At 44.5% G+C, this 23,500-nt stretch overlaps 1 protein-coding gene across 1 annotated transcript in view; it reads right to left on the bottom strand.

Annotated features, from left to right (window-relative positions):
- Positions 1–327: 327 nt before the first annotated feature.
- LOC147011007 (ARF GTPase-activating protein GIT1-like) overlaps positions 328–23,500 on the bottom strand; it is a 35,901-nt gene continuing 12,728 nt past the window's right edge. Inside the window, exons 3-10 of the mRNA XM_085859085.1 lie at positions 16,460–16,508; positions 9,289–9,361; positions 7,677–7,774; positions 5,797–5,908; positions 5,533–5,666; positions 2,366–2,518; positions 1,654–1,872; positions 328–965 (exon numbers count right to left, since the gene is read on the bottom strand). Of these exons, the coding sequence (XP_085715211.1) occupies positions 783–965; positions 1,654–1,872; positions 2,366–2,518; positions 5,533–5,666; positions 5,797–5,908; positions 7,677–7,774; positions 9,289–9,361; positions 16,460–16,508 (1,021 nt within the window). The 3' untranslated portion in view covers positions 328–782. The remainder of the gene's footprint in view (positions 966–1,653; positions 1,873–2,365; positions 2,519–5,532; positions 5,667–5,796; positions 5,909–7,676; positions 7,775–9,288; positions 9,362–16,459; positions 16,509–23,500) is intronic.

Raw genomic sequence — 23,500 nt, 5'->3', positions numbered from 1 at the left:
CTATCCTGTCAACCTATTGCCAATTGTTACTTTGGGAAAACAGTAAGTTATGCACAATTTTACTTCTGTTTCAAAAGCAAAGGATGCAAAAAAGAAAAAAAAACATTTATATTTATTATTTCTCCCATTGCTCAATGCAGTAACTGCGACTCAGAAGAGAAACAAAAATGGATTCAAAGACACGATTCTTTTTATTACAGGAAGCATGTGTTCCTTATGTTACTGAGGACAATATATATATATATATATATATATATATATATATATATATATATATATATATATATATATATATATATATTTTAAACAAGTTTAGTCTGCATTAAAATATAAACTGTAAAATGCTACAGATAGCTGTTAAATAACAATAAAGAAGCATTTCACAAACACATCGTCACTCAGCTGGTTCACAATCACCCCGTCACTCAGCCAGTTCACAATCACACTGTCAATCAGCCGGTTCACAATCACACCGTCAATCAGCCGGTTCACAATCCCACCGTCACTCAGCCGGTTCACAATCCCACCGTCACTCAGCCGGTTCACAATCCCACCGTCACTCAGCCGGTTCACAATCCCACCGTCACTCAGCCGGTTCACAATCCCACCGTCACTCAGCCGGTTCACAATCACACCGTCAATCAGCCGGTTCACAATCACACTGGCACTCAGCCGGTTCATAGTCACACCATCACTCAGTCACAGTTCACACGTGATTTTTATCAAATGGAAGACTTGGACAGATTCATATTTTAATCCTATATTGAAAATTGAAAGGGCCCTCATACCTTCGACCATAGGTTTTGAGATTCCAGATTCTGCGCGAGGCCAGAGGTGTGCATCGGGCCAAGACTGTAGTGGGGATTCGAAGACGAAGGAAAACAGGCAGGCCTTGAAAAATCTGTCTGCCCAGTAACGTACGCAGTGTGCCTGGTCCCTGGGCGCTGGATGCGATTGCCGGACATCTTCCAGAAGCAAAATCAGACATGTGATTAATATTGCATTTTTTTAGTGAGAGGGTGAATCTTGTGCAATGTAATAATGGAGGTTCTGACATATTTGCAAGCCATTTGGGAGTAAAAGAAAAAATTATTGGGATAAATTTTTCACTTGTCTACTTTTGTGTTGTACATGTAGGCAGTCAGTAGAGGGCTACATTTTCCATAAAATACTTCAAGTCAGGCTAAGAGGCTTTGAAAAAGACAAGGGCAGATCGGCATGGCGTGAGGGTCGGGGGGGGGGTGGGCGATTATGGATGGAAATTTTGATTATATATTAAGTGTCCCTGGGTGTGTGTGTGTGTGTGTGTGTGTGTGTGTGTGTGTGTGTGTGTGTGTGTGTGTGTGTGTGTGTGTGCACATGTGTGTGTACCCTCCCCCCACCCCACTCTACTTCTCAGAAGAAAAAAAATGTATATTGTTGTACTTTGATTCAAAAATTACACTTTCATCACAAAAAATATTTCAATGTCTCTTTCTCCAGGAATTATGATCAACACCATAAATGTATATATGTGCACCCTGCCCACACCCTATCCCATCCAATGTTTCTTCTCCTTCAAGAAATCCTAGATCCATCTCCATCATGTTAAAGGAAACAAACAAAGGCTTATGTTTTTGGTACACATTGCTGGTTTCTATAAAGATGACTCACAGTGTTATGAAACTGCTGAACACCCATTGCACCCTGTGTGGTTGAAAGGTCAGATGCTGGAGGCTGGCTTGCACGCCACCCTGTCTCATACATGGACACAGGACGCCACACCTTGCCTCCAGAGACCTCTGGGTGATCAGGTAATGCCACTGAAGTCCGGGGTGATTCATGGTACACACTCTGCCGCAGTGTTATGTTCTCACTGTGGAGCTTCTTCACCTAAGAGCAAAATGGTGGCCACAAGAAGCGTTACTCATCATCTCCTTTCAACTTGTCATAGCAATCAATAATTTACAGGTCATGGGGCATGTATTTATTCTTTAAACCACAAACAAACCAGCTAAGCAAGTAGCCTAACACATAAACCAACAACAATGGTCAGCAGGCTGCTAATACACCTCCGCGAAGCTCCATCCCAGAAACAGGCACCTCTACACTGGTCATTAGACACACAAGCAGCATGGATGAAATCAACAGGACACTAATTGAGGAAGGCTAATGGCCATGGGAAACAGAGAAGCTAAGGTTTTGGGCGATAACATGAGCAACGAAGGGTTAATGCCCGAAATTTCAGCTTCTCCTTGCTAACCATGGCCGTTAGCCTTCCTCAATCACCGCCGTGTTGATTACATCCATTGTACAAGGACCATGGGTTGCTTACTCGTATAGCCCATGGGATATTAGCTGATTCATACATGGTACCTATTTTTACCTCATGCTGCAGGACCCCTACAGCCTCACTCAAACTGCTGTTTACTACCAGCAGCTGCTGCACCTTCTGCTCAGAGCGTGCCAAGGATTCCTTCAGATCAACAAACTCCCGAGGAGAGACAGACTGGCCCAAGTCTTCCTGCCCATCTGTGTGCTGTGGAGAGTTGTACAATATTAGATGGGAAGAGAAAATGTCATTCAATGTGTTTTTAACATCATACGAGTTCCAAAATGATGGCTGTAATTTGTGAGTAAAGTAGAGAGTTTGGGGGTGTTAAGTTATAGCAGAAGGATGACAATTTTAAAATGGTTAGGCACCAGATTAGTCACAAAGTAACTCGTCGGCATGTTTCATTTTCATGTTCTTGGAGCATTTGAAGGTCTGCAACTTGAAAGAAAGAGAGAGAAACAAGAGAGAGAGAGAGAGAGAGAGAGAGAGAGAGAGAGAGAGAGAGAGAGAGAGAGAGAGAGAATGAGAGAGAGAGAGAATGAGAGAGAGAGAGAATGAGAGAGAGAGAGAATGAGAGAGAGAGAGAATGAGAGAGAGAGAGAATGAGAGAGAGAGAGAATGAGAGAGAGAGAATGAGAGAGAGAGAATGAGAGAGAGAGAGAATGAGAGAGAGAGAGAATGAGAGAGAGAGAGAATGAGAGAGAGAGAGAGAGAGAGAGAGAGAGAAAGAGAGAAAGAGAGAAAGAGAGAAAGAGAGAAAGAGAGATTGAGAGAGAGAGAGAGAGACAGAGAGAGAGACAGAGAGAGAGACAGAGAGAGAGACAGAGAGAGAGACAGAGATAGAGAGAGAGAGAGAGAGAGAGAGAGAGAGAGAGAGAGAGAGAGAGAGAGAGAGAGAGAGAGAGAGAGAGAGAGAGAGAGAGAGAGAGAGAGAGAGAGAGACAGAGACAGAGAGAGACAGAGAGAGAGACAGAGAGAGAGATTGAGAGACAGAGAGAGAGACAGAGAGAGAGATTGAGAGACAGAGAGAGAGAGATAGAGAGAGAGATTGAGAGAGAGAGAGAGACAGAGACAGAGACAGAGACAGAGACAGAGACAGAGACAGAGACAGAGACAGAGACAGAGACAGAGAGAGACAGAGACAGAGACAGAGACAGAGACAGAGACAGAGACAGAGACAGAGACAGAGACAGAGACAGAGACAGAGACAGAGACAGAGACAGAGACAGAGACAGAGACAGAGAGAGAGAGAGAGAGAGAGAGAGAGAGAGAGAGAGAGAGAGAGAGAGAGAGAGAGAGAGAGAGAGAGAGAACAAGAGAGAGAGAGAGAGAGAGAGAGAGAGAGAGAGAGAGAGACAGAGACAGAGACAGAGACAGAGACAGAGACAGAGACAGAGACAGAGACAGAGACAGAGACAGAGACAGAGAGAGAGAGAGAGAGAGAGAGAGAGAGAGAGAGAGAGAGAGAGAGAGAGAGAGAGAGAGAGAGAGAGAGAGAGAGAGAGAGAGAGAGAGAGAGAGAACGAGAGAACGAACGTGAGAGTGTGGTGGGTGGAGGGGGGAAGAAACATTGATCTCAAAAAAACTATCCAAATATGACATGGTATGGTACCTCAGGATCCAAAAACAAGTGGATACATTTTCAAAGACTGGACATCCTTCATAAGGTTAATTTCAGAATGTCTTTACAGATCACATGATGAATAATTCCAAAGAAACTAATCAAATTCTCCAGTTGTGCTTTTTTATAAGGTGTCAGTAATCCTGCATGTATTTAGTTTAGTCCAAAAAAGTCACTGAAGAGGCATCGAAAGTGAAATGGTTGACATAGGTAGATTGGACGCACCAATTTGAATTATTCATTTCAAACGATGTTGAGAGAATAATTGGAATGCAGAAGTGGAGTGAAGGCATCATGGAAAATGACGATGGAAACTCATAGCATTTGTTCATGCAGAAATCCACAGTACTTTTGAGATATTAGTAGCTCAATAGCATCAGTGTGGTTTCCAGAGCTGCCACGGATAAACCAAATCAATGGACTTTAAAAAATAAAAAAGCTGCATTTGAGGCTCATAGTGGAGCTGCCGCACACACACGGACATACATACAAACATACACGACAACACAGGACTGCTAGACGAGACAAATACAGCCACTGAGCTTGGGGAAGTGGCGTCACTTCCCAGGGCACTTTGGGGACCAGCAATGTCCAACAATGGCGCCGCCTTTCTCACCGCACTTAGCAGGGAATTTCCAAAGGAGAAATTTCCTCCTCCTCAAGGAAGCCAACCTATGGGGATCGTCCATGCTCATATCCTTTAAAATGCTGAATGTCAAGCAAGGAAACAGCATGTACCATTTCTAAGTCTTTGATATGACTCGCCAGGATTTGAAACACCGACTTCCCAGACTCGGAGCAGACGCGCTCACCATTACACCACCGAGTCTGGTATTATTATTTTATGATGCAGCAGGATGACAGCACAGTCAGATCCCATTTTGTCGGGATTAAAACCCAGACAGGCCAATTGAAAAGGGACAACGTTAACTTTTGAGCTCGGCATCCAATCCCGATACTCATTAGCCTTGCCCTATTCCAACATTCCTGTGTTGATTCAACAGCATTAGGCCCATATTTGAGATTGAGTGTCTGGTCACAAAATAATTCTGCCTGTTTGAGATGTAGCCACTCCATCCAAATAATACTAAGCAGTTGCAAAATGCCAATTAAGAAAGAAATTCCCACTTACTCGACATTTTGCAGTCACAAATCCATATTGACATCAAGTCATTGTGCCAACTTGCCTTCAGTGCCTGAGTTATCCTCAAACTGGTACGGTTCGGAACCATACGGTTCCAACAACTACCCCCTCCGCACCCAGAAATGCATTTTGGTCCGAATGTCCTAATTCTGGTTTAATTATATACAAAACAGAAAAACTACTATCTTCACTGCCATCCGGAGCTTACTCAGAGAAATTTTCTCCATTGCTAAGCAAGTCATGATAGGTGTGCATTGAAGGGGAGAAAACCAGCAGGCATGGTCTCTCAAAGCACATTTCAACAAGTGTTTTACTCCAAATTTAAGGATCTTTTGGAATTTATGTTCAGGGTAACTTTATTATCTTCTCTTTAATTGCCTTGTAAAAATGTAATTTCAGACGGTCATTTTCCATGTGAGAGAGAGAGAGAGAGAGTATCACTTTACGGCGCACCTGCTCTTGGCTGTTTGGAGTAAAAACAGTGGAGACCTCATCCTCTGAAGGCACATCATCATAGTCTGGCTGTTCCTCTATTTCGTTGCTGCCTCCCTGTAGACAACCATTTACTGCCTCCAGCTCAATGTCTCCTGAGGTCAGAATTATGGGATACAATCAAAAACATCAGGTCATTGGAGTAAGGACACCACATCAGGATTGTCTGCATCAAACTGCACACGACAGATAAGGAAGTGAGTGCGAGTGAGATAATATGTATACCTCTGGCACTCTTCCTACTGAATGCATGCTGCCTGCGCTTGGCCTCGCTGAGGATGTCGACTATGAGTGTTGCAAACTCTCGAGGGTTAAATCTTGCCAGTTTTTGTCGGCCCTGCACCACACAGCATGCTCAATAATGGAAGTGAGTGGCCATCAATAAAACAGTGTATTTGAAAATGAAAAATGAGGGGTGGGGGAGGGGCAGGGGAAAGAAGTAGAGTATATGAGAGCTCCTATACAAGCATTTGCCCTCATGATTTCATGAATCAAGGTTTTGTATGTATGCGGGCATGCATGCGTGTACGTACACACACACACACACACACACACACACACACACACACACACACACACACACACACACACACACACACACACACACACACACACACACACACGACCAGTCTATTTCAGTCCATTACAGGGTAAAGGCCTTCCTATCTCGTTGAGTTGTGTTTGACACACCATTTCTACAAGGTGGGGGTTGGCAAGAAAGTCAGGGAAGGAATTTGAAATTTGGCCTGGGTCTTAGGTCGAGAATCAAATCCAGACTAAGCAGCTCAGAGGCAAGCATTGACCGAATGGAAACAAGGGCAAGCACAAAAGGGTTTATTGATTGGTCAATAACTTCCTTTCAGCGAATCAGCAATCACCTCACAAAAGCAGAGCTGTATGATTTAAGGTTGTTGCATAATCAATCCTTGGCGTGGCTGTTTGCCATTATTTACATCCAGGCAATCGTTGAATATTCCCTGAAACGGAATGCCTCCAAACAAGTTTTACATCAGACTTCCCTGAATCTCAGATAGGACTCATATATTCAGAAAATGTATAAATCTAAATATCTCAAGTCCAGTTTTGGACATGCAAATTATTCTGTATATTGATGGTTCTCTTGTATTCAAGGAAATCAATACAGAGTGACAAGTTTTTCTTTGACAAGGTTAAATCAGCAACAAGAAGGAAATGGCCAGATTTGTCTGTGTGAAAATGCTTTCCCTCACATGCAGTGTGACCACTCCTTGGCTTTTTTCACAAGATATTGGCTATTCGTTGTTCACCTTGGCGTCTTGGTTTTCTGAAGGTTTTCTTGGCGTATAGGTTTTCTATTATCATCGCTTTTCCGAAACCTTGTGAATGCTTGGGTTTTTTCATTGGCTCACCTTGGCATTTATGAAAATGAGGAGTGGTCACACTGCTCACACGGCACTGATGATGATGATGATGATGATGATGATGATGATGATGATGATGATGATGACGACGATGACGACGACGACGACGACGACGACTACTGTGCGTTTGAAAAGTGTTTGACAAGTTCAGTCACAAACCCGATACAGTGCACACTTGTCACCGAGTGACTCATCTATTTAATCCGCTGAAAGAGGGCTTTAGGGGTAATAAGTTTTTGATGAACGAGGCTATCAATAATGTCCTGCTCGAGCTAACTCCAACAACATTCTACCTTTGAAGGTGTATGAAGCCTTCCATTATTATGCAACAGGCATGTGTTCAAATATGGGTAATACCTTAAAGAGTGCAGCAAGTATAGTATAGTTTGTGAAACACACACTCAAGCTTAGTAATAACCAAAAAGTCAAAGTAAAATGAAAACCACCCACAAAATTAAAAGTCCCAGCAATAACAGATCTAATTCAAAATGTAATTATTCCCTTGTAGACTCTGAATATACAAAGAAAACCGTTAAAAAATAAAAATAAAAAAGACAGAGAACATGACAGGTATTGGCAAAATGCTGAGAACTTTGGCTTTGCTTTTGACATGCATTGACCAAAATGTTTGCAATCCCACAATTGAAAGATAAATATGTTGCATATGATATGGAGGGATGACGTGAAAACCAAAGGCATCCTTACCTGATTTCTGGGAGATGAGTAGTCAGGATTTAAAGGCAAGAAAGGAACAACTGGTCTTTCAGAAACGAGTGTGCTGTGTGACTGAGTAGCCAACCAAACTGCAGGACAAACAAAGGATTTTTCGAACCTCCAAATATTCAGAGACTAAATTATGAACGAACAGATTGATGGCACTGATTAGTTGTACGAGGATTGAGGAATCATATTGAACAAAGAAAAATAAAAATAAAAAAAACCTGAAATTGCCAAAGAAACAAACTTCCAGTCAATGAATCATCTCAATGGCATGCTATACAATACTTGAGAGCTAAAGGATAAACTGATTATTGCTTTTAATAAATTCCTTTCAAGGCAGATATATATATATATATATATATATATATATATATATATATATATATATATATATATATATATATATATATACATACATATATACATACACACACACACACACACACACACACACACACACACACACACACACACACACACACACACACACACACACACACACACACACACACACACACACACACACACACACACACACCAGTGGAGGGAGAATAGATTCTGGCATACCCCATCCCAATCACCCGTCAGAGCTGCTGAAGGAATCTTGGTCGAATAATGATGCAATTATTCAAGAAAGTAAGAGTTAAAACCTGAAACCAACTATTTAGGCTCACAACGAATCAAGTTAGGCCTTAGAAAGGATGCCATTAAGGCTGATATAGCCAAAAATAACAAGCTGGAATATTTAGACAGAAAGCAGCGCCGACGCCCAGTCGCAGGAGGGAAAGCAGCGCCGACGCCCAGTCGTAAGACGACGGAAAGCAGCGCCGACGCCCAGTCGGACGACGGAAAGCAGCGCCGACGCCCAGTCGTAGGACGACGGAAAGCAGTGCCGACGCCCAGTCGTAGAACGACGGAAAGCAGCGCCAACACCCAGTCGTAGGACGACGGAAAGCAGCGCCGACGCCCAGTCGCAGGACGAGGGAAAGCAGCGCTGACGCCCAGTCGCAGGACGAGGGAAAGCAGCGCCGACGCCCAGTTGCAGGACGGAAAGCAGCGCCGACGCCCAGTCGCAAGACGACGGAAAGCAGCGCCAACGCCCAGTCACAGGACGAGGGAAAGCAGCGCCGACGCCCAGTCGCAGGACGGAAAGCAGCGCCGACGCCCAGTCACAGGACGGAAAGCAGCGCCGACGCCCAGTCACAGGAAAGAAAGCAGCGCCGACGCCCAGTCGCAGGACAGAAAGCAGCGCCGACGCCCAGTTGCAGGATGACGGAAAGCAGCGCCGACGCCTAGTCGCACGACAGAAAGGAGCGCCGACGCCCAGTCGCAGGACGGAAAGCATCACCGACGCCCAGTCTGAGGACGGAAAGCAGCGCCGACGCCCAGTCGCAGGATGGAAAGCAGCGCCGATGCCCAGTCGCAGGATGGAAAGCAGCGCCGACACCGAGTCGCAGGATGACGGAAAGCAGCGCCGACGCCTAGTCGCAGGACGGAAAGGAGCGCCGACGCCCAGTCGTAGGATGGAAAGCAGCACCGATGCCCAGTTGCAATCCACCAGTTGTTATGATAGTTTGATAACAGCTGCTTCATATACCTGCATCCACCTCTCTGCGGTCCACCTCGTCGTATACATCCATCGCCAAATCTTCAAACAGGCGGTTGCTGAGCTATAAAAAGAAAGCAAAGTGATAAGTGATAAAAGGTTAAATAAATGTAATGAAGTTAAATCATCTATAAATACTTACAAATAATTGCATCAATACATAACACTGAACAACAAAAATTTTTTACTGGAGATGTGTAAAGTGATTTAGACTAATTTGGGTACGCTGATTTCAAAAATCATAACCGTTTTGCTGTATCACGTCAGGATTTTCAGTAACAGAAATATTCCCATTGCCTAGAAGTCAGGATTTCAATGAAATTTACAAAAATTCATTTATTCATTTATTTCATCATGAATGCTTCAAAATTATAGAAATTACAGAAAAACTCCACTAGAATGTAATTAAAAATGCTTTAGGCATTTGGCTTTGCGTTTGTGCTGCTCTGTGTCAGTTTCACGATGCAGGAACCAGCAGAAATCGCCCATCATGTTCGGGTTGTGCCGCCCTTGGTAACGCGTCTCCATGAGTGAAATCTCTTGGTGGAATCGCTCGCCGTGCTCGTCCGAGACTGCTCCCAAGTTGTCAGGGAAGAAGTTCAGGTGCTGGTGTAGGAAATGGATTTTCAGGGACATCCTGGAGCCAAGTTTCCTGAAGGACTCCAGCAGCTGCTGCACTATTTCTTCATAGTTGTCCGCGCGCTCGTTCCCCAAGAAGTTGTCCGTCACAGCTTTGAAGCTCCTCCACGCTGCCAGCTCTTTGGGGTTTAGAGTTGTCGGAAAAGTTTCGTCCTTCATAATCTGTCGGATTTGCGGTCCAACAAAGACACCAGCCTTGATCTTGGCCTCCGACAAGGTGTTGCCAAACTTTTCCTTGAGGTATAAAAACCCACGCCCATTCAGATCCATTGCCCGTACAAAACTTTTCATCAAGCCGAGCTTTATGTGGAGTGGTGGAAGGAAAACCTTGGCTGGGTCGACAAGGGCGACATGCTTCACGTTGTGTCGACCAGGTACATGCTCTTTTCGCTCTTCCCAATCTTTCTTCGTCCAGTGATTCTTGTCGTCTCTGCTATCCCAGAGACAAAGGAAGCACATGTATTTCGTGTAGCCTGACTGCAGCCCTAACAACAGCGCCACCACTTTCAAGTCTCCGCAGATGTGCCAGTTGAAGTCATTGTACTTGATGGAATCAAGCAGCTGCCGCATAGTCTCATAGGTCTCTGTCATGCCGAACGCGTGAGCCAGTGGGACTGATGGTTTCTCGTTGCCATTGTGGAGCAAAACAGCCTTCAAGCTGTTCTTCCCCGAGTCGATGAAGAGGCGCCAGTCTGCAGGATCGTGATCACACCCAAGTTCTTTCAACAGACCGTTGATGTCACTGCAGAATGTCATCGTGTCTTCCATCTCAAAGAACTCAGCCATGTCTCTGTGACGTGCTCTGAACAAGGATATCTTGGTGTTAGGTTCAAGTAGATTCCACTGCTGCAGCCTTGATCCAAGCAGCTCTGCCTTCGCCTTTGACAGCGAGAGATCTCTTACAAGATCATTTAAGTCTCCCTGGTTCAGAAGGTGTGATTCTTGAGTGTCGGGTTCAAAGGTTCATCATCACCATCCTCTTCACCACTGCTTACAGCTATGTTCTGATCAGCTGGAGGTGTTGGAACGGGGTTCTCGTCATCATGAGGCACAGGTTTACGAGCAGAGACGCAGTCAGCGTACTTGATGTGACCTTTATTCTTCTTATTGAAGCCGGCGATGCTTGTGCAGCAGAAATAACAATCATCATGATGATTCTGCGGCTCACGCCATATCATGGGCACCGCAAATGGCATGCTCGCGCGCTTGCCCACCAACCACTGAGTCAAGGTTGTGTGACAGCTTGTGCAGCAGATGTGTGGTGCCCAGCTCTGTTCTTGGTCCCCCACCTTACACCCGAAGTAGTGAAAGTAGGCGGCCTTCATTTTCACTGCTGTAGATATACTTCGCTGTTGATCTTTTTTGGTATACCGACCACAGACATAACAGAAGTTGTCAGGATGATTGGTACAGGAACGCCTACTCATCTTTATCTGAAAGAAAGAAATATAACACAAGTTAACAACAATTGTACGAAATAGACATGTTAAAGACATATGTAAATTTCATTGAAATCCTGACTTCTAGGCAATGGGAATATTTCTGTTCCTGAAAATCCTGACGTGATACAGCAAAACGGTTATGATTTTTGAAATCAGCGTACCCAAATTAGTCTTAATCACTTTACACATCTCCAGTAAAAAAAAAATTTTGAAATTTGTTGTTCAGTGTAATCTATCTATCTACATGCTGTTACAAACTGATAATTCTGACAAAGCTACAATTTGTAGGTCACTCAATAAATTAAACTATTTTTGAGTTTCTTCATCGAAGAAACAAGATCATTACACAGCCTTCTTTGTAAAAGCAAGATTTCACACATCCATTGTTACAAGGGTTTATACCAATGTTGGAAACAGTTCATTGGTTAAAAGGATGTGTATTGTGGAAAGAACAGATAGTATTTGGTTTTACAAAATGAGAAGAGATCTGAATTGGAAAAAAAAAAAAAATCGAATGTGGACGATGGTTAGAGGTTAAATGTTAAATGAATATGGCAGGGTACATGGAAAGGATTGGGGAAAATAGGCTGGAATACAAAGGACATGAAGACAAGGAAAGCACTGGACACTGGAAATATTCAGATAAAAAGATGGGTGTTAATGTGAGGAGAAGTTTAAACTGGTAAAAGTGTTTGAAGGATAAAAATATAGATTTCAAGGAAAATCATAACAATAAAGGAAGGACAAAGGATGTGTGTGAAACAGCCAGACCATACAGTGAATGACTGCCAAACTTCTAATTAAAATATTTATTCCATTATATATAATTTGACTGAAAACGAATTTTTGTTGATGAATTTGATGCTGTATTGTAACTTGAATAGCAATGTTGTATTGCAATGGGTGGGGACTGGGGAGGTGACAACGTTGGCCTGTGCTGCTATATTTGAAAAGCGATGTTCCATCCATCCATCAGGACCATACTCCATGCAGAGTGTTGGTGCTGCCTAAGCAGTCTCGTTGGCTATTGGGCACAATCCTGGACGGGTCGCCACTCCGACATAGGATACCAGTATGCTGGCACTCATTTTTCCGACTTCGGAAGGATGACAGGCAGAGTCAACCCCCACCTGGTATTAATTCAATAGCTGAGTGGGATTTGAACTCAGGACCCTAGGATCCCAAGCCCACCACCCAAACCATTAAGCCAACACCAGGCTTAAAAGCGATGTTGACTGCAAGTAAATGCTTAAATTTTAACCAAATATCAGCGTTTCAATTCAGAAATAAATAGAAAATAAAAAGGTCAACAATGCTGTTGCATGCAGGAAAAAATTAAGTGGGGGAAAAAACCAGCCACATTCACATTAGACAGGATATAACTGTAGCATGAAAAACGACAGAAGAGATCTAGAAATAAATATAAAAAATTTGGATTATGAAGAGGAAAACAAAAAACAACAAATCAAAATGTAAAACTGATAGAATTGAAAAAAGGAATACAAGAGAGAAGAGTGAAATTAAGATAGTGGAGCATAGGGTGAGAAAAAAAAAACTAGAGGAGATAGGAGTAAAGCAGAGGAAAGGGTAGGACACAGAAGTGTGTGTGTGTAAAGGAGAGTGGGTGGGGGAAGGTGTTGGGGGTGGAAGAGGGCATGGGGGTGTTTAACAACATGTCCCTTGGCAACATGTCATATAAATTTTGGGAACGCGATTATGACGTTTCCTTTTAGCATCCTGGCCCAGAAGTTGACCTTACCCTGCTGGGTGGGTTGAGTAGGAAGCATAAATGGCCAAATTGATAAAGTATAGACTATAGACACTCCACCCCTGGCGTGCCTCTTTGGATTATTGAGATGCTAAAGTGCGGTATAAACGGACCTTTTATGAATCAGGGAGGAACTCCCATTTTGGCAGACAGACTGATATGGTGCACAGCGTCTTGGCAGCCATTCTGAATATTGGTTTACTTTCATGGCCCAACTTTTATCATTAAAAAAAGAAATATCAGCTTCAAAACTGCATGCCTAACCAATTTAATTTTACCTAACCCTAACTAATTTAATAAGAAGTATGGTGCAAAAGCAATTTTACGGATGTGAAATAAAACGGTTTTACCCAAAGAAACATCGTGTGTACTTTTTATAAAACCTTCATTCCTTCAGTTATGCTTCTGGTATGCTTCCAGTAGATGGCATTGCATCAGCGACACAGCTGAGCCCTCAGCCAATGATGTTACCCCATAGCCTTGTGCCGCATATGAATGAACGAACGAACGATCAAACCAGGCATTCTGAACAAATTTAAAATCCCTGCCCTGATTGACTGACAGGGAGGCGATGGCAAAGCACCCAGCATGCTGAAGCAGCTGAAGGGAATAGTATAAGGGATTTGGATTTGTAGTCTCAGGAGAAATACTGCCACACAAATACTGAATTGTCAGTGAAAACCCAGCTGGCTCATTAATGACCATCAGAGTGAGTATAATCTGCTTGCCCCACCTGGTCTGGTCGACATGCGAGGCTCATTATGGTGGACTTATGTTACCTTCACTTGTTACAGGAGGGAATCATCAATGACTATGGGTCCTCACAATATCCTGTACTTTCCAATGAAAAAGAAAAATACAAATTGCCCAAACAATTTTTTTTTTAAAAACAACAATCAAACATTGCACCATTCCATTATAAGCAAGCTTTCTTACAGTAGAGTTTAAAACTAACAAATGTTCCTCCGAACGGTTCTATCTAGAAGTCGTTAAACCAAGATTCTCCCAACAACCCCACCCGGTCAGAGAAAATAATTAATTAAAGAACGTCTACAAGCATACAAGACATGAATACAAAAAAATTCCAATGCTGATTTATGGATACTTGTACACCCACTTCCTATGGGAGCGGCAGGAAAGTTCATGTTGTTATCCTCTCTGGGAGATATAGATTACGTTAGATAGATTGAGACTCGGGCTACAAGAACGTCGGGTTTCCTCTCTTTAAGTTTAGTGTTAAACAGCAGTCGCGACTGTTTAAAAAGGTAATCGTACGTGTTGGTGATTCATCATATTTTTTACTTCAGTAGGGGTGCCCCACGAAACGCCACGATGAGCTATTATACACGTTAACACGGCATTTGTCCAAGGAGGAACAACACCTTGGGGAGGGGGATATTATAAGCAATAACATTGTTTTGTAATAACATTAATATTATGCTATTATCATATGTTGTTATTACTTATGTTCATAGAAGCAGCCTTGGAAAAATGCCATGAAAAGCTGCTGTATCTTATCACAGATATACAACTAAACATGGATTTCACCCAAGAGGAAAAAAACCCCTTGGGAAGGGGGGCAATTGCAGTTGCTACAACCTCCATCGCCTGACCCTTAGTCCTCCTGTCAAGTTTGGTTGAGATTGGAAAAGTAACGACAGAATGTATCACGGTCAAAAAGACAGGACGACAGACAGACACAAACTTGCGTATTTTAGTATGATTCACTTTGATCTGCAGTTCACATTTGGTGATACTGTATAATGTTAGTGAAAAATGGGAACTGCACATCAAATCATAAAAGGTTGAATAATGATGGACTTATCGAACGAGCGCTTAACATGAGAGTATTTCCGAGTTTATCTCAAATGACTCACTGGATTTTGATAATTTTAAACAATAAAATTCTAAATGTCGCTCATACCAGGTGAAAGTTCACTGAATTAACAAATTAATGAAAGAATGGCAAAGTTTAGATTTGAAGCCACAGATTAAGGCTCACAGGGTGCAGAATCCAGATAAAAATACCAAACATTACATCTTTCAAACTCTTTAACTGCATTATGAGCTTGCCGACATGGATTAATCATCCTGTTCATGGTAATTGTGGGCTACAATTGATGAAAACAAAACTTCCTCATTACAAATTAGTGATTAAAGGGTCTGGTTAGACATAATGGGAAGGCCATATACAGACAGGGCAAGCCGAATCATTGGAGCAGTCGCACAGTTAGCATGTATGAAAGAGTTCACTTTGTTCGTTATTAAGAAAATATTGCAAAGGGGGAGTGGGGAGGGGGTGGGGGAGTTGAGGAGGAGGAAAGTAAATATCAGCCTCACGAATACATTGAATTATTTAATTTAACACATACAAAACACTGAAGAGTGCTGGTTCCTCCCACTAACCCACCTCGATGAAAGAGAGATGCCCTCATTTTTTTGGCCATTCAGTTAAGAGAATGGGGGTAGCATAGAACCGCATCACAAATTGCCTCAAAGGCATGAAGAGCCAACTAAAAAAATTAGACTGCCACTATGTGAAGATGACCTCCTCCCTGAAAGTCATGAATGAGTCAGTTGACTTTAAAACAACCTCATCGTGACATTGTAGCTCTCCTGACACCTCTTTGGTTTCTAAAATCTGAGAAATAAAATCCTCAATGCTGTTGCCTTCAGCTGGAATCAACCCTATAACCAATGCGATACCCATTGAGTGCCCTCACTACTGTACCCATGCTTCAGAGATTCCCGTTCCTTTCCTGTGTACTCTCCCAAAAAACTCAATATGATATAGACGCCTCTCCCCCTGTCGTCTCCCCCAACCCCTCGTACTAAATTCAAAATGTTTGGCAGGTATGCATGCATGTAAATACATTACAGTCATATGAGTGTCTCTTTATGCAGCATTACTATTTTGACTACATCAGAATGAGCCCAAGCCACAACGAAGATCGATTCCTTTGCAATTTCACAACAGTCATTAAGGTACAAGAGAAATCAATTGAGAACATAAAAAAGGAGGGTGCTATGTGGCCCACCGAGCTTGCGCTTTATACACAACCGGAGAGATTTATTTTATTCGATGTACTAACCACTTTCTTATAATAAACCGAATTTAACTTTACATCCACATATAAGCAAAATCCATAGCAAAAATCACACTTTAAAAAAAAAACAATCTAAGTTGCATAATACTGCTTTGCCTTTTTTGCATTTTCATTAAAGGTAATTACCAAAACTTCATGTTGAGTTTCAAAAAAAATGCACATTGTCACATACAGATAAATACGCATTGTGCGTTTGATGCACGTACAGACTGGAGCTGTTTCTTGGCTGCCTTGGCGAATTCAGAAAGGTCCAAGCTGCAAAAGAGAGCACTGCATATCTGAACGAGGTCAAAACACCAATTTTATTTAGATATATAAAGCTTTGTACACAAGAGATTCCAACCATTGGCACGATTAGCATTTCCCTGCAAAGCTAGGGATGAAATCGAGCGACGAGCACGGCACAAATTATTCAATGTCACACGAGATAGGAGTGGAAATGAATCCATCAGAGAGTGCAGCACTCGATGCGACAGTGCACCACATAAACCATCTGTAATGGGGTGGCAGTACGTGTTTGCAACAAAAGGACAAGCTTGGTGTGGACAAAGATGCGCCTTATGACTACGTTGTCGGTGATGTTCAAATATCTAGACCTATGAAAACAATTGATTTGCTTGCAGTTATTGCAGCAAAAAAATAAAGCAAATGGATAAGCACTTCAAGCAAATGGACATCGGCAGTGACACAGATATGACAGAGAAAAAACTTCTCATCTAACTCATGTAGTGTTGCAGTTGTGTGATGTTTGCAAAGAAAAAATAGTCTGAAGACTTCATCTGTGCTTATTATCCAAGATTTCAAAAAGAAAGTGTGTAGAGAATTAAATTGCATCTTTGAAGAGCTCATTTCTCGAAGAAAGATGCATTGACATTTCTGCCAAGACAAGATGTGGTTCGAGTAATTTAGAGCTTCCATCTGCAAAACTGTCAAATAGGCAAAGCAGGGAAGGCTTATTAGGGCGGCAGGAAAAGGAAGAGATCAAAAGTAGGCATTTGGGGAAGGCTGACAAGGTGACTCCAAAGTGACATCAACAATGGTGCATTGTGCAATAGCTGTGCACCCTGCAAGTTAAACGGACCGTGAATTAACTAAACAGGACGGATTCAGAGAATTTGTAGGTAAAGTCGCTGTGATGAGAACAAAGCACGGAATTCCTAACCTTCCCCTTGCCGAGGTCAATAAATTGATGTTTGCTCTACAAATTGGTATGATTGTCAATGAATGAGAATTTTGGATGAGCCCTTGGTTTAAGTATACCACTGAAGTGCACAGTGACATTCTGATTTCACCAAAATATAAAAGATATCCAGCACAAACAAACTAAACAACTGCTTAACAAATATGAATGAATGTTAAAAAGAGAGAAGTGGTTGTGTAGATGCATACCTCTCGAAATATTTTATGAATCATGAAAGATTGACCTGTAAGACTTTCCCATCTGACGACTTCAATCATTCATGGTGGTGGGATACTCGGTTAAAACACCATAAACGAAGTTCATTAATACAAACATATATATATATATATATATATATATATATATATATATATATATATATGTAAATAAATATGTGTGTGTGTGTGTGTGTGTGAGAGTGTGTGAGAGTGTGTGAGAGTGTGTGAGAGTGTGTGTGAGTGTGTGTGAGTGTGTGTGAGTGTGTGTGAGTGTGTGTGAGTGTGTGTGAGTGTGGTGTGTGTGAGTGTGTGTGTGTGTGTGAGTGTGTGTGTGTGTGAGTGTGTGAGTGTGTGTGAGTGTGTGTGTGTGTGTGTGTGTGTGTGTGTGTGTGTGTGTGTGTGTGTGTGTGTGTGTGTGTGTGTGTGTGTGTGTGTGTGTGTGTGTGTGTGTGTGTGTCCAGTATGTATATTGTTACGAATTTGGAATTTGCACACAACATACAGGTTCCTTTAGTCAGCTATGTTGATAAGTGCTTGTTCCCTAGATAGCTCACCTTTCATTGTTTAAATGTTCAGAAATTGATTAGATGCGCTACGGATCGATTTAATAGTTAGGGAACGAACAATGGAGACATCCCTCCCCCTCTTCTGCGAAGAGGAAGAAGAACCCTGCTGTCCTGTGATTCATGACGTCAACAACTCCCTCCCACCCGTGGTTGAGCGGGGGGATGGATCACGAGGGCATGAGTCATGCCAGGTGCGGGGGAGGGGGGTGGATAAGGATAAGGACGAGATCCTTTCTTTGTTCTTGATGAGTAAGCTTTTTGCTTCGGCAGAGAGTAGTCGTTCAGCAGACCTTCAGGTCCTGTTTGGCTTGGGTTAGGGTTGAGGCCTTCAGAGGCTTTTTGCTTCGGCTGGCTCAGTGAGCTTCGGCTGAGGCCTGGCTCGGGAGGAGGCTTTTTGCTTTGGTGGTTCAGTGAGCTTCGGCTTCTGCTTGGGTCGGGAGAGCTTTTTGCTTCGAGTTGCTTTGTTTTGGAAGAAAGTTGAGCCGGTTGCTCGGCTCGAGCTGCGAATGGTGGCTTCTTCTTCTTCTTGTTGGTTCGTGGAGCTCTTTGTTCTCCATTTTGGTTCCCGGTTTGGTGCGACTCATCGACCTCTTCATGGAGGTGGTTCCTCGGGGAAGAGACGCATCGACGGGAAGGATCGGCGCCTCGTCTCACCAGCACGTGTTGAGAAGCGCGGGAGTATTTGCGGGAGCTTGGGAAGGATCGCGGCTCATGGCGATTGGATCCAGCTCGCTCTCGCTGGAGCCCGGGTCTGAACAACTTGAAGACCACATGAGGTGGAGAGGTTCGAGATTGGCTCTGGGTTTCAGCTCACCTGTCCTCCGAGCTGGAGCTCGTTATTGAAGGCCTCTGCCACCATTTCTTGGGTGTGTGTGTGTGTGTGCGTACGTGTGTCCGTGGGCCCGTCTAATAAGTAGGAAATTGTTAAGTGCTTTGTGTGCTGTAAATGTTTGCATCGCATTTCGTAAAGTGGGTATAGTTCTGCTCTTACGTGCTTCCCGAGTTTCCCATTATTATTAATAAATACCCCAATTGTTAAATGTTTTCAGCTCGTCGCGTCGATTCTTTCAATGAATGAGCATTTCGTGTGTTGGGAGTTAGAAAGCCGTTGGTTTGCCGTAAAAGGGGGACATTTGGATGGATGGTTCTCGGCGATTAAGCCGCTCGGAATCGCGCAAGGGACAGGCTTGCCTTGGCCGTTTGTTCCGTACGAGTTCCGTCGAGGGTGGAATACCCGGTAGTTGGATCACGTGGGTATTTAGGTACATTGAAGATTGGCAATCGACTCTACCCCACGTGATCTGCCCATTGGTGTATTTCGGTTCTTGTACGAGGACCCGTCGCTCGGACTTATCCAGGCGGCGATCTATATTCCGGGCGATCGGTTGGGCCGACTCGACTTGCGGCTCCGTTCAGAGCGGTCGGTTGGCGGCCGACCCCCGGCCCATAACATTTGGTTGTCAGGGGTGGAGATACGAACTCCTCCGCCTTCGTAGCAAAATTCACGGAGTCGGATCAGGGGTATACAGAGCAACCCTCCCCCCCCCCCCCCGTGTCCCAAAATTACGAGCGTTATAAATTTTATTACCAGCACGCAAAATGTTCAGCCAAGGCGAGTTGAGCCAGGTGGGTAGTGAGGTGGATGTGGAGTTAATAGAATCCATGGTCGAGGACGCCATCGCCATACGGGTTGGACCCGTACCAGAAGGTTGGGAAATACGGCGATGCAACAATATATCTGGTTCTCCGTTTTATTATTATAACCGCACCACAAATAGTAGTCAGTGGGAGCGGCCTGTGCAGGAACTTTTCCAGCAAACAAACTCGGAGTCACAAGATGGCGGCGCGGCCGTACCTCAGCGCGGCACAAGGCCTGAGCGGGCTGCTATTAATAGCGCAACGAATGGCATAATACAAGGCGGGGGGCTTCCAACCAACGATTCAAACCACGTGGTCATGGCAGGTGAGGCTGGCGAACATTGGCAGGCTTCGGGCACAATTGGAGGAAGAATGGAAAAAAAAGCTGGAAGAGGAAAAACGGAAACACAATTTGGAGTTGGAACAACTGAAGCGAGAGGTAAGAATAGGCAATCAGGACAGAAGAAGCCTCGAACTGATGATAAAAATGAAAGAGGATCGCCTGGAATACCTAAAGAAATACGGTAGGGAAATGAACGAAATGAGGAAGGAAGCATGCAAAAGAGGTGAGGAGGTGAGAGAGGAATTATGAAAAAAAAACTTCTGAGATTCGGGAACATCAAAACAAAGAGACGAAATTACAAAACGAACTGAGGATGTTGAGTGAGGAAAGAAAGAGAACGAAGAATGAAACGTTGAGGAACCACACTGTGCAGATCTAACAGTTCGAAGCCAAAGCAAGGTTTGGAGTGTGCGGAGATGAGAAAGGAATTAGAAAAAAAAACTTCTGAGATTCGGGAACATCAAAGCAAAGAGACGGAATTACAAAACGAGCTGAGGATGTTAAGACAGGAAAGAAATAGAACGGAGAATGAAACTATAAGGAACCACACTGTGCAAATCGAACAGTTAGAAGCAGAAGCAAGATTAAAAAATGAGATGCAAGAAAGAGTATTGAAAGAAACAACAAGATTGGAGAAGGAAGAACATGAGAGACAGTGGGAAAGGAAACAAAAGGAAAGACAAGAACAACTCAAAAAGAAAGCAAGGTTGAAGTACGCGGAGATCGTGAAAGAACGACGAATGAAATGGGAAAAGGAGATCGGCCAATTGAAAGAAATGATGAGATTGGAGAATGAAGAACATGAGACGGTGGGGTAAAAAACAAAAACGATATGAATTTGAAATTAATCAACTCGAGGAGAGAGCAAAGATGGAGTCCACAGAGATGGAAAAGCTCCGGAAAGATAATGAACAACTAAAGGGGCTCAGAGAGGAAGAACGACTCAAATGGGAAGGAAAATGGAGCAAGGAAGAAAAGGAAATAATAAAGGAGGTAGTGGTGACAACGACGGAGACGCAGGAAATAGAAATAACAGAGACACGGGAGATAGAGGAGAGAGGGGGTGAAGTGGACGACACAAAGGACGAACACACACAGATGGAGGTAATGAGGGACAATGGGGTTGAGCTTGAGGAATGTGTTAGGACCCGATGCAAGCAGCAGGATAGCCTCCTTCAGGAACGAAGGGAGAAAATGTGCCCCCTTGAAGCAGATCGCGACGAGGTGGGTCCGGTCGAGCTTTGCGAGTTAGGGGGGCGAGTGCTGTTAACGGGTACACGTGGAGCTTGGGGGGTTTGGAGACCCCGGGAGCGCTTGAGGTAGCGCAAATCCCCAGCGTGGTCGTCCCGGTGTGTGTGGTTACGAGTGTGGCGAAATGCGTGCTGGAAAGCATGCATTGTGTGAGTGAAACCCTGTGTGTCAGTGTTATGGCTTGTGTAAGCGATTCCCCGTGTGTGAGTGAAACCCCGTGTATGTAAGAAGCACGATGCGTGAGTGAAAAGGTGTTTAAGGGAGAAGCGCCGTGTGTGAAAGAAACCGCGTGTGTGAGGTCGCGGTATGAAAGAGAAATGGCGGTTGGTATGCGAGAGGGCACAACCGCGTGTCCGAGTGCCATGGTGGAGTGTGTGAGCGTCAGAGCACGTGAGAATGTGCGCGTGAGAGTGCGACAAAGACGGTGCCTGAAGAGGGACAAAGGCCGTGTAGCGGCCGTAGTGGTTTTGAGGACCATGCCGGATTGGTACAGCAGCGCGCACGGGGTCCGTGCCATGCTTCGCACGAGGCCGCCACGTTCGCGCCTGCGCGAGTGAAATCCGGTCCGGAAACGTCCGCAGTGGATACAAGCCGATCCCGCGGGACGGACAAAAGGTAGGCTGGAAATGTGAATTTGATTCGGACGGGTTCTCCACGTGGCCGTGTTTGTAAAGCTCCGATGAGCAGAGCACATGTGCTGGCGAGGGGAACCCCTCGAAACGCGGGGCTTGCTTTGGGATGCGCAGTGACGTCGTGACTGCATGGTTGAAATCTGGCAGAAGGGAATCCCTGCCGGAGGTTACTGTCCAAGGGGACGAGGTGCGCGAACAGCTGCCATGACGTCACGGGCAGGTTGCGAATTGCCGCGCTGGTGTGGGCAGGAAAAAAAAAAAAGCAAGCCTCGCCACTTCGAGTGGACACGAGCCCCAGGCAGGGGGCGGAAGACCCCCCTTTCTTAGGGGCACAGGAAATACTAGTTAGGGGGATGGGTTAGCGATAGTTAGACCGGCCTCATGGGGCAGGGACAAGGCCTCATGGAGCCCGTGGAATGGATTAGTTAGAGGGATTTCAGTTTAGATTTAGGATATGGGAATGTTGGGGATTTTTGGAGACAAGGACAGACATGGAAATGTGTAGAGGGGACGTAGCTTAGCTACGTAGAGTAAATGGAACGTGCATGAGTTTTAAGGGATGACGAGAAAGCACGAGTTAGTCAGGGGATTTAATTAGGAAGAATGGCAGAGTGGAGTGTTGGTGTGAGTGGAAAAGAGTGAAAAGTGTACAATGAGTGAGTATGGGACAGCGGGCCCAAGTGTGTGAGTGGAGCGAATGTGGTATGCATGGTGCGATGACTGATTGGGGGGGAGGAGTGATTCCCACCCAAGAGAACCCGGGGTCAGTTTAATGTCAGTTAGTGGGTAGTTAAATTTACTAAAAGGGAGTCGTTTTGTTGTTGGTGTTGAGAGAAGGCACGGAACCCGTTTGGAGGGGTGCAAGAGTTCATGGACCGGCTGGGAGCGTGGCTGTGGAAAGGTGAGTTTTGTTTAGTGGGCACCCTGGGCACCGGACTAGTTGGCCAGAGTAGGCCAAGGGCCCAAGAGGGGCCGGGATAGTGTAGTGGGCACGGGCGGCCCGTTGGAAACGGGACCCGTAGCGCCAGAATGCCACGGGGTGGGCACGGGCGACCCTCGGAAAGGGGGACCCGGGGCATCAACACGCCACGTGGGCATCGGAGGGGGTCAATGCCAGGGAGGGCAACCCCCCGTGTTTATAGGGAGAAGCTAGGCTCGGAGGCAGCATGCGGGCCTGGGGGTGCCATGGTTAGAGTTCGGCAGAGGGGGAGTTCCTGCCAGTTGAGCCACGCTGCCCAGCCAGGAAATTGTGCGAGGGCATGAATGAAAATTTGAGGGCAAGACCCAAATTTATAATGGACACCAACACAGGTGATGGGATAGAACCGATAGTTTAAAAGTTTCAGGCGTTTTTGGAAAGCCCCGGGGTAGTTTCAGGTGTAATAAATGATCGGGTAGTTAGGAGATATACCCCTTCGC

Source organism: Eptatretus burgeri, chromosome 16 (genome assembly GCF_056783735.1).
Source record: "Eptatretus burgeri isolate ZD-2024b chromosome 16, Ebu_testis_v1, whole genome shotgun sequence".
NCBI lineage: Eukaryota > Metazoa > Chordata > Myxini > Myxiniformes > Myxinidae > Eptatretus > Eptatretus burgeri.
This window is presented reverse-complemented; position numbering and strand designations above follow the sequence as displayed.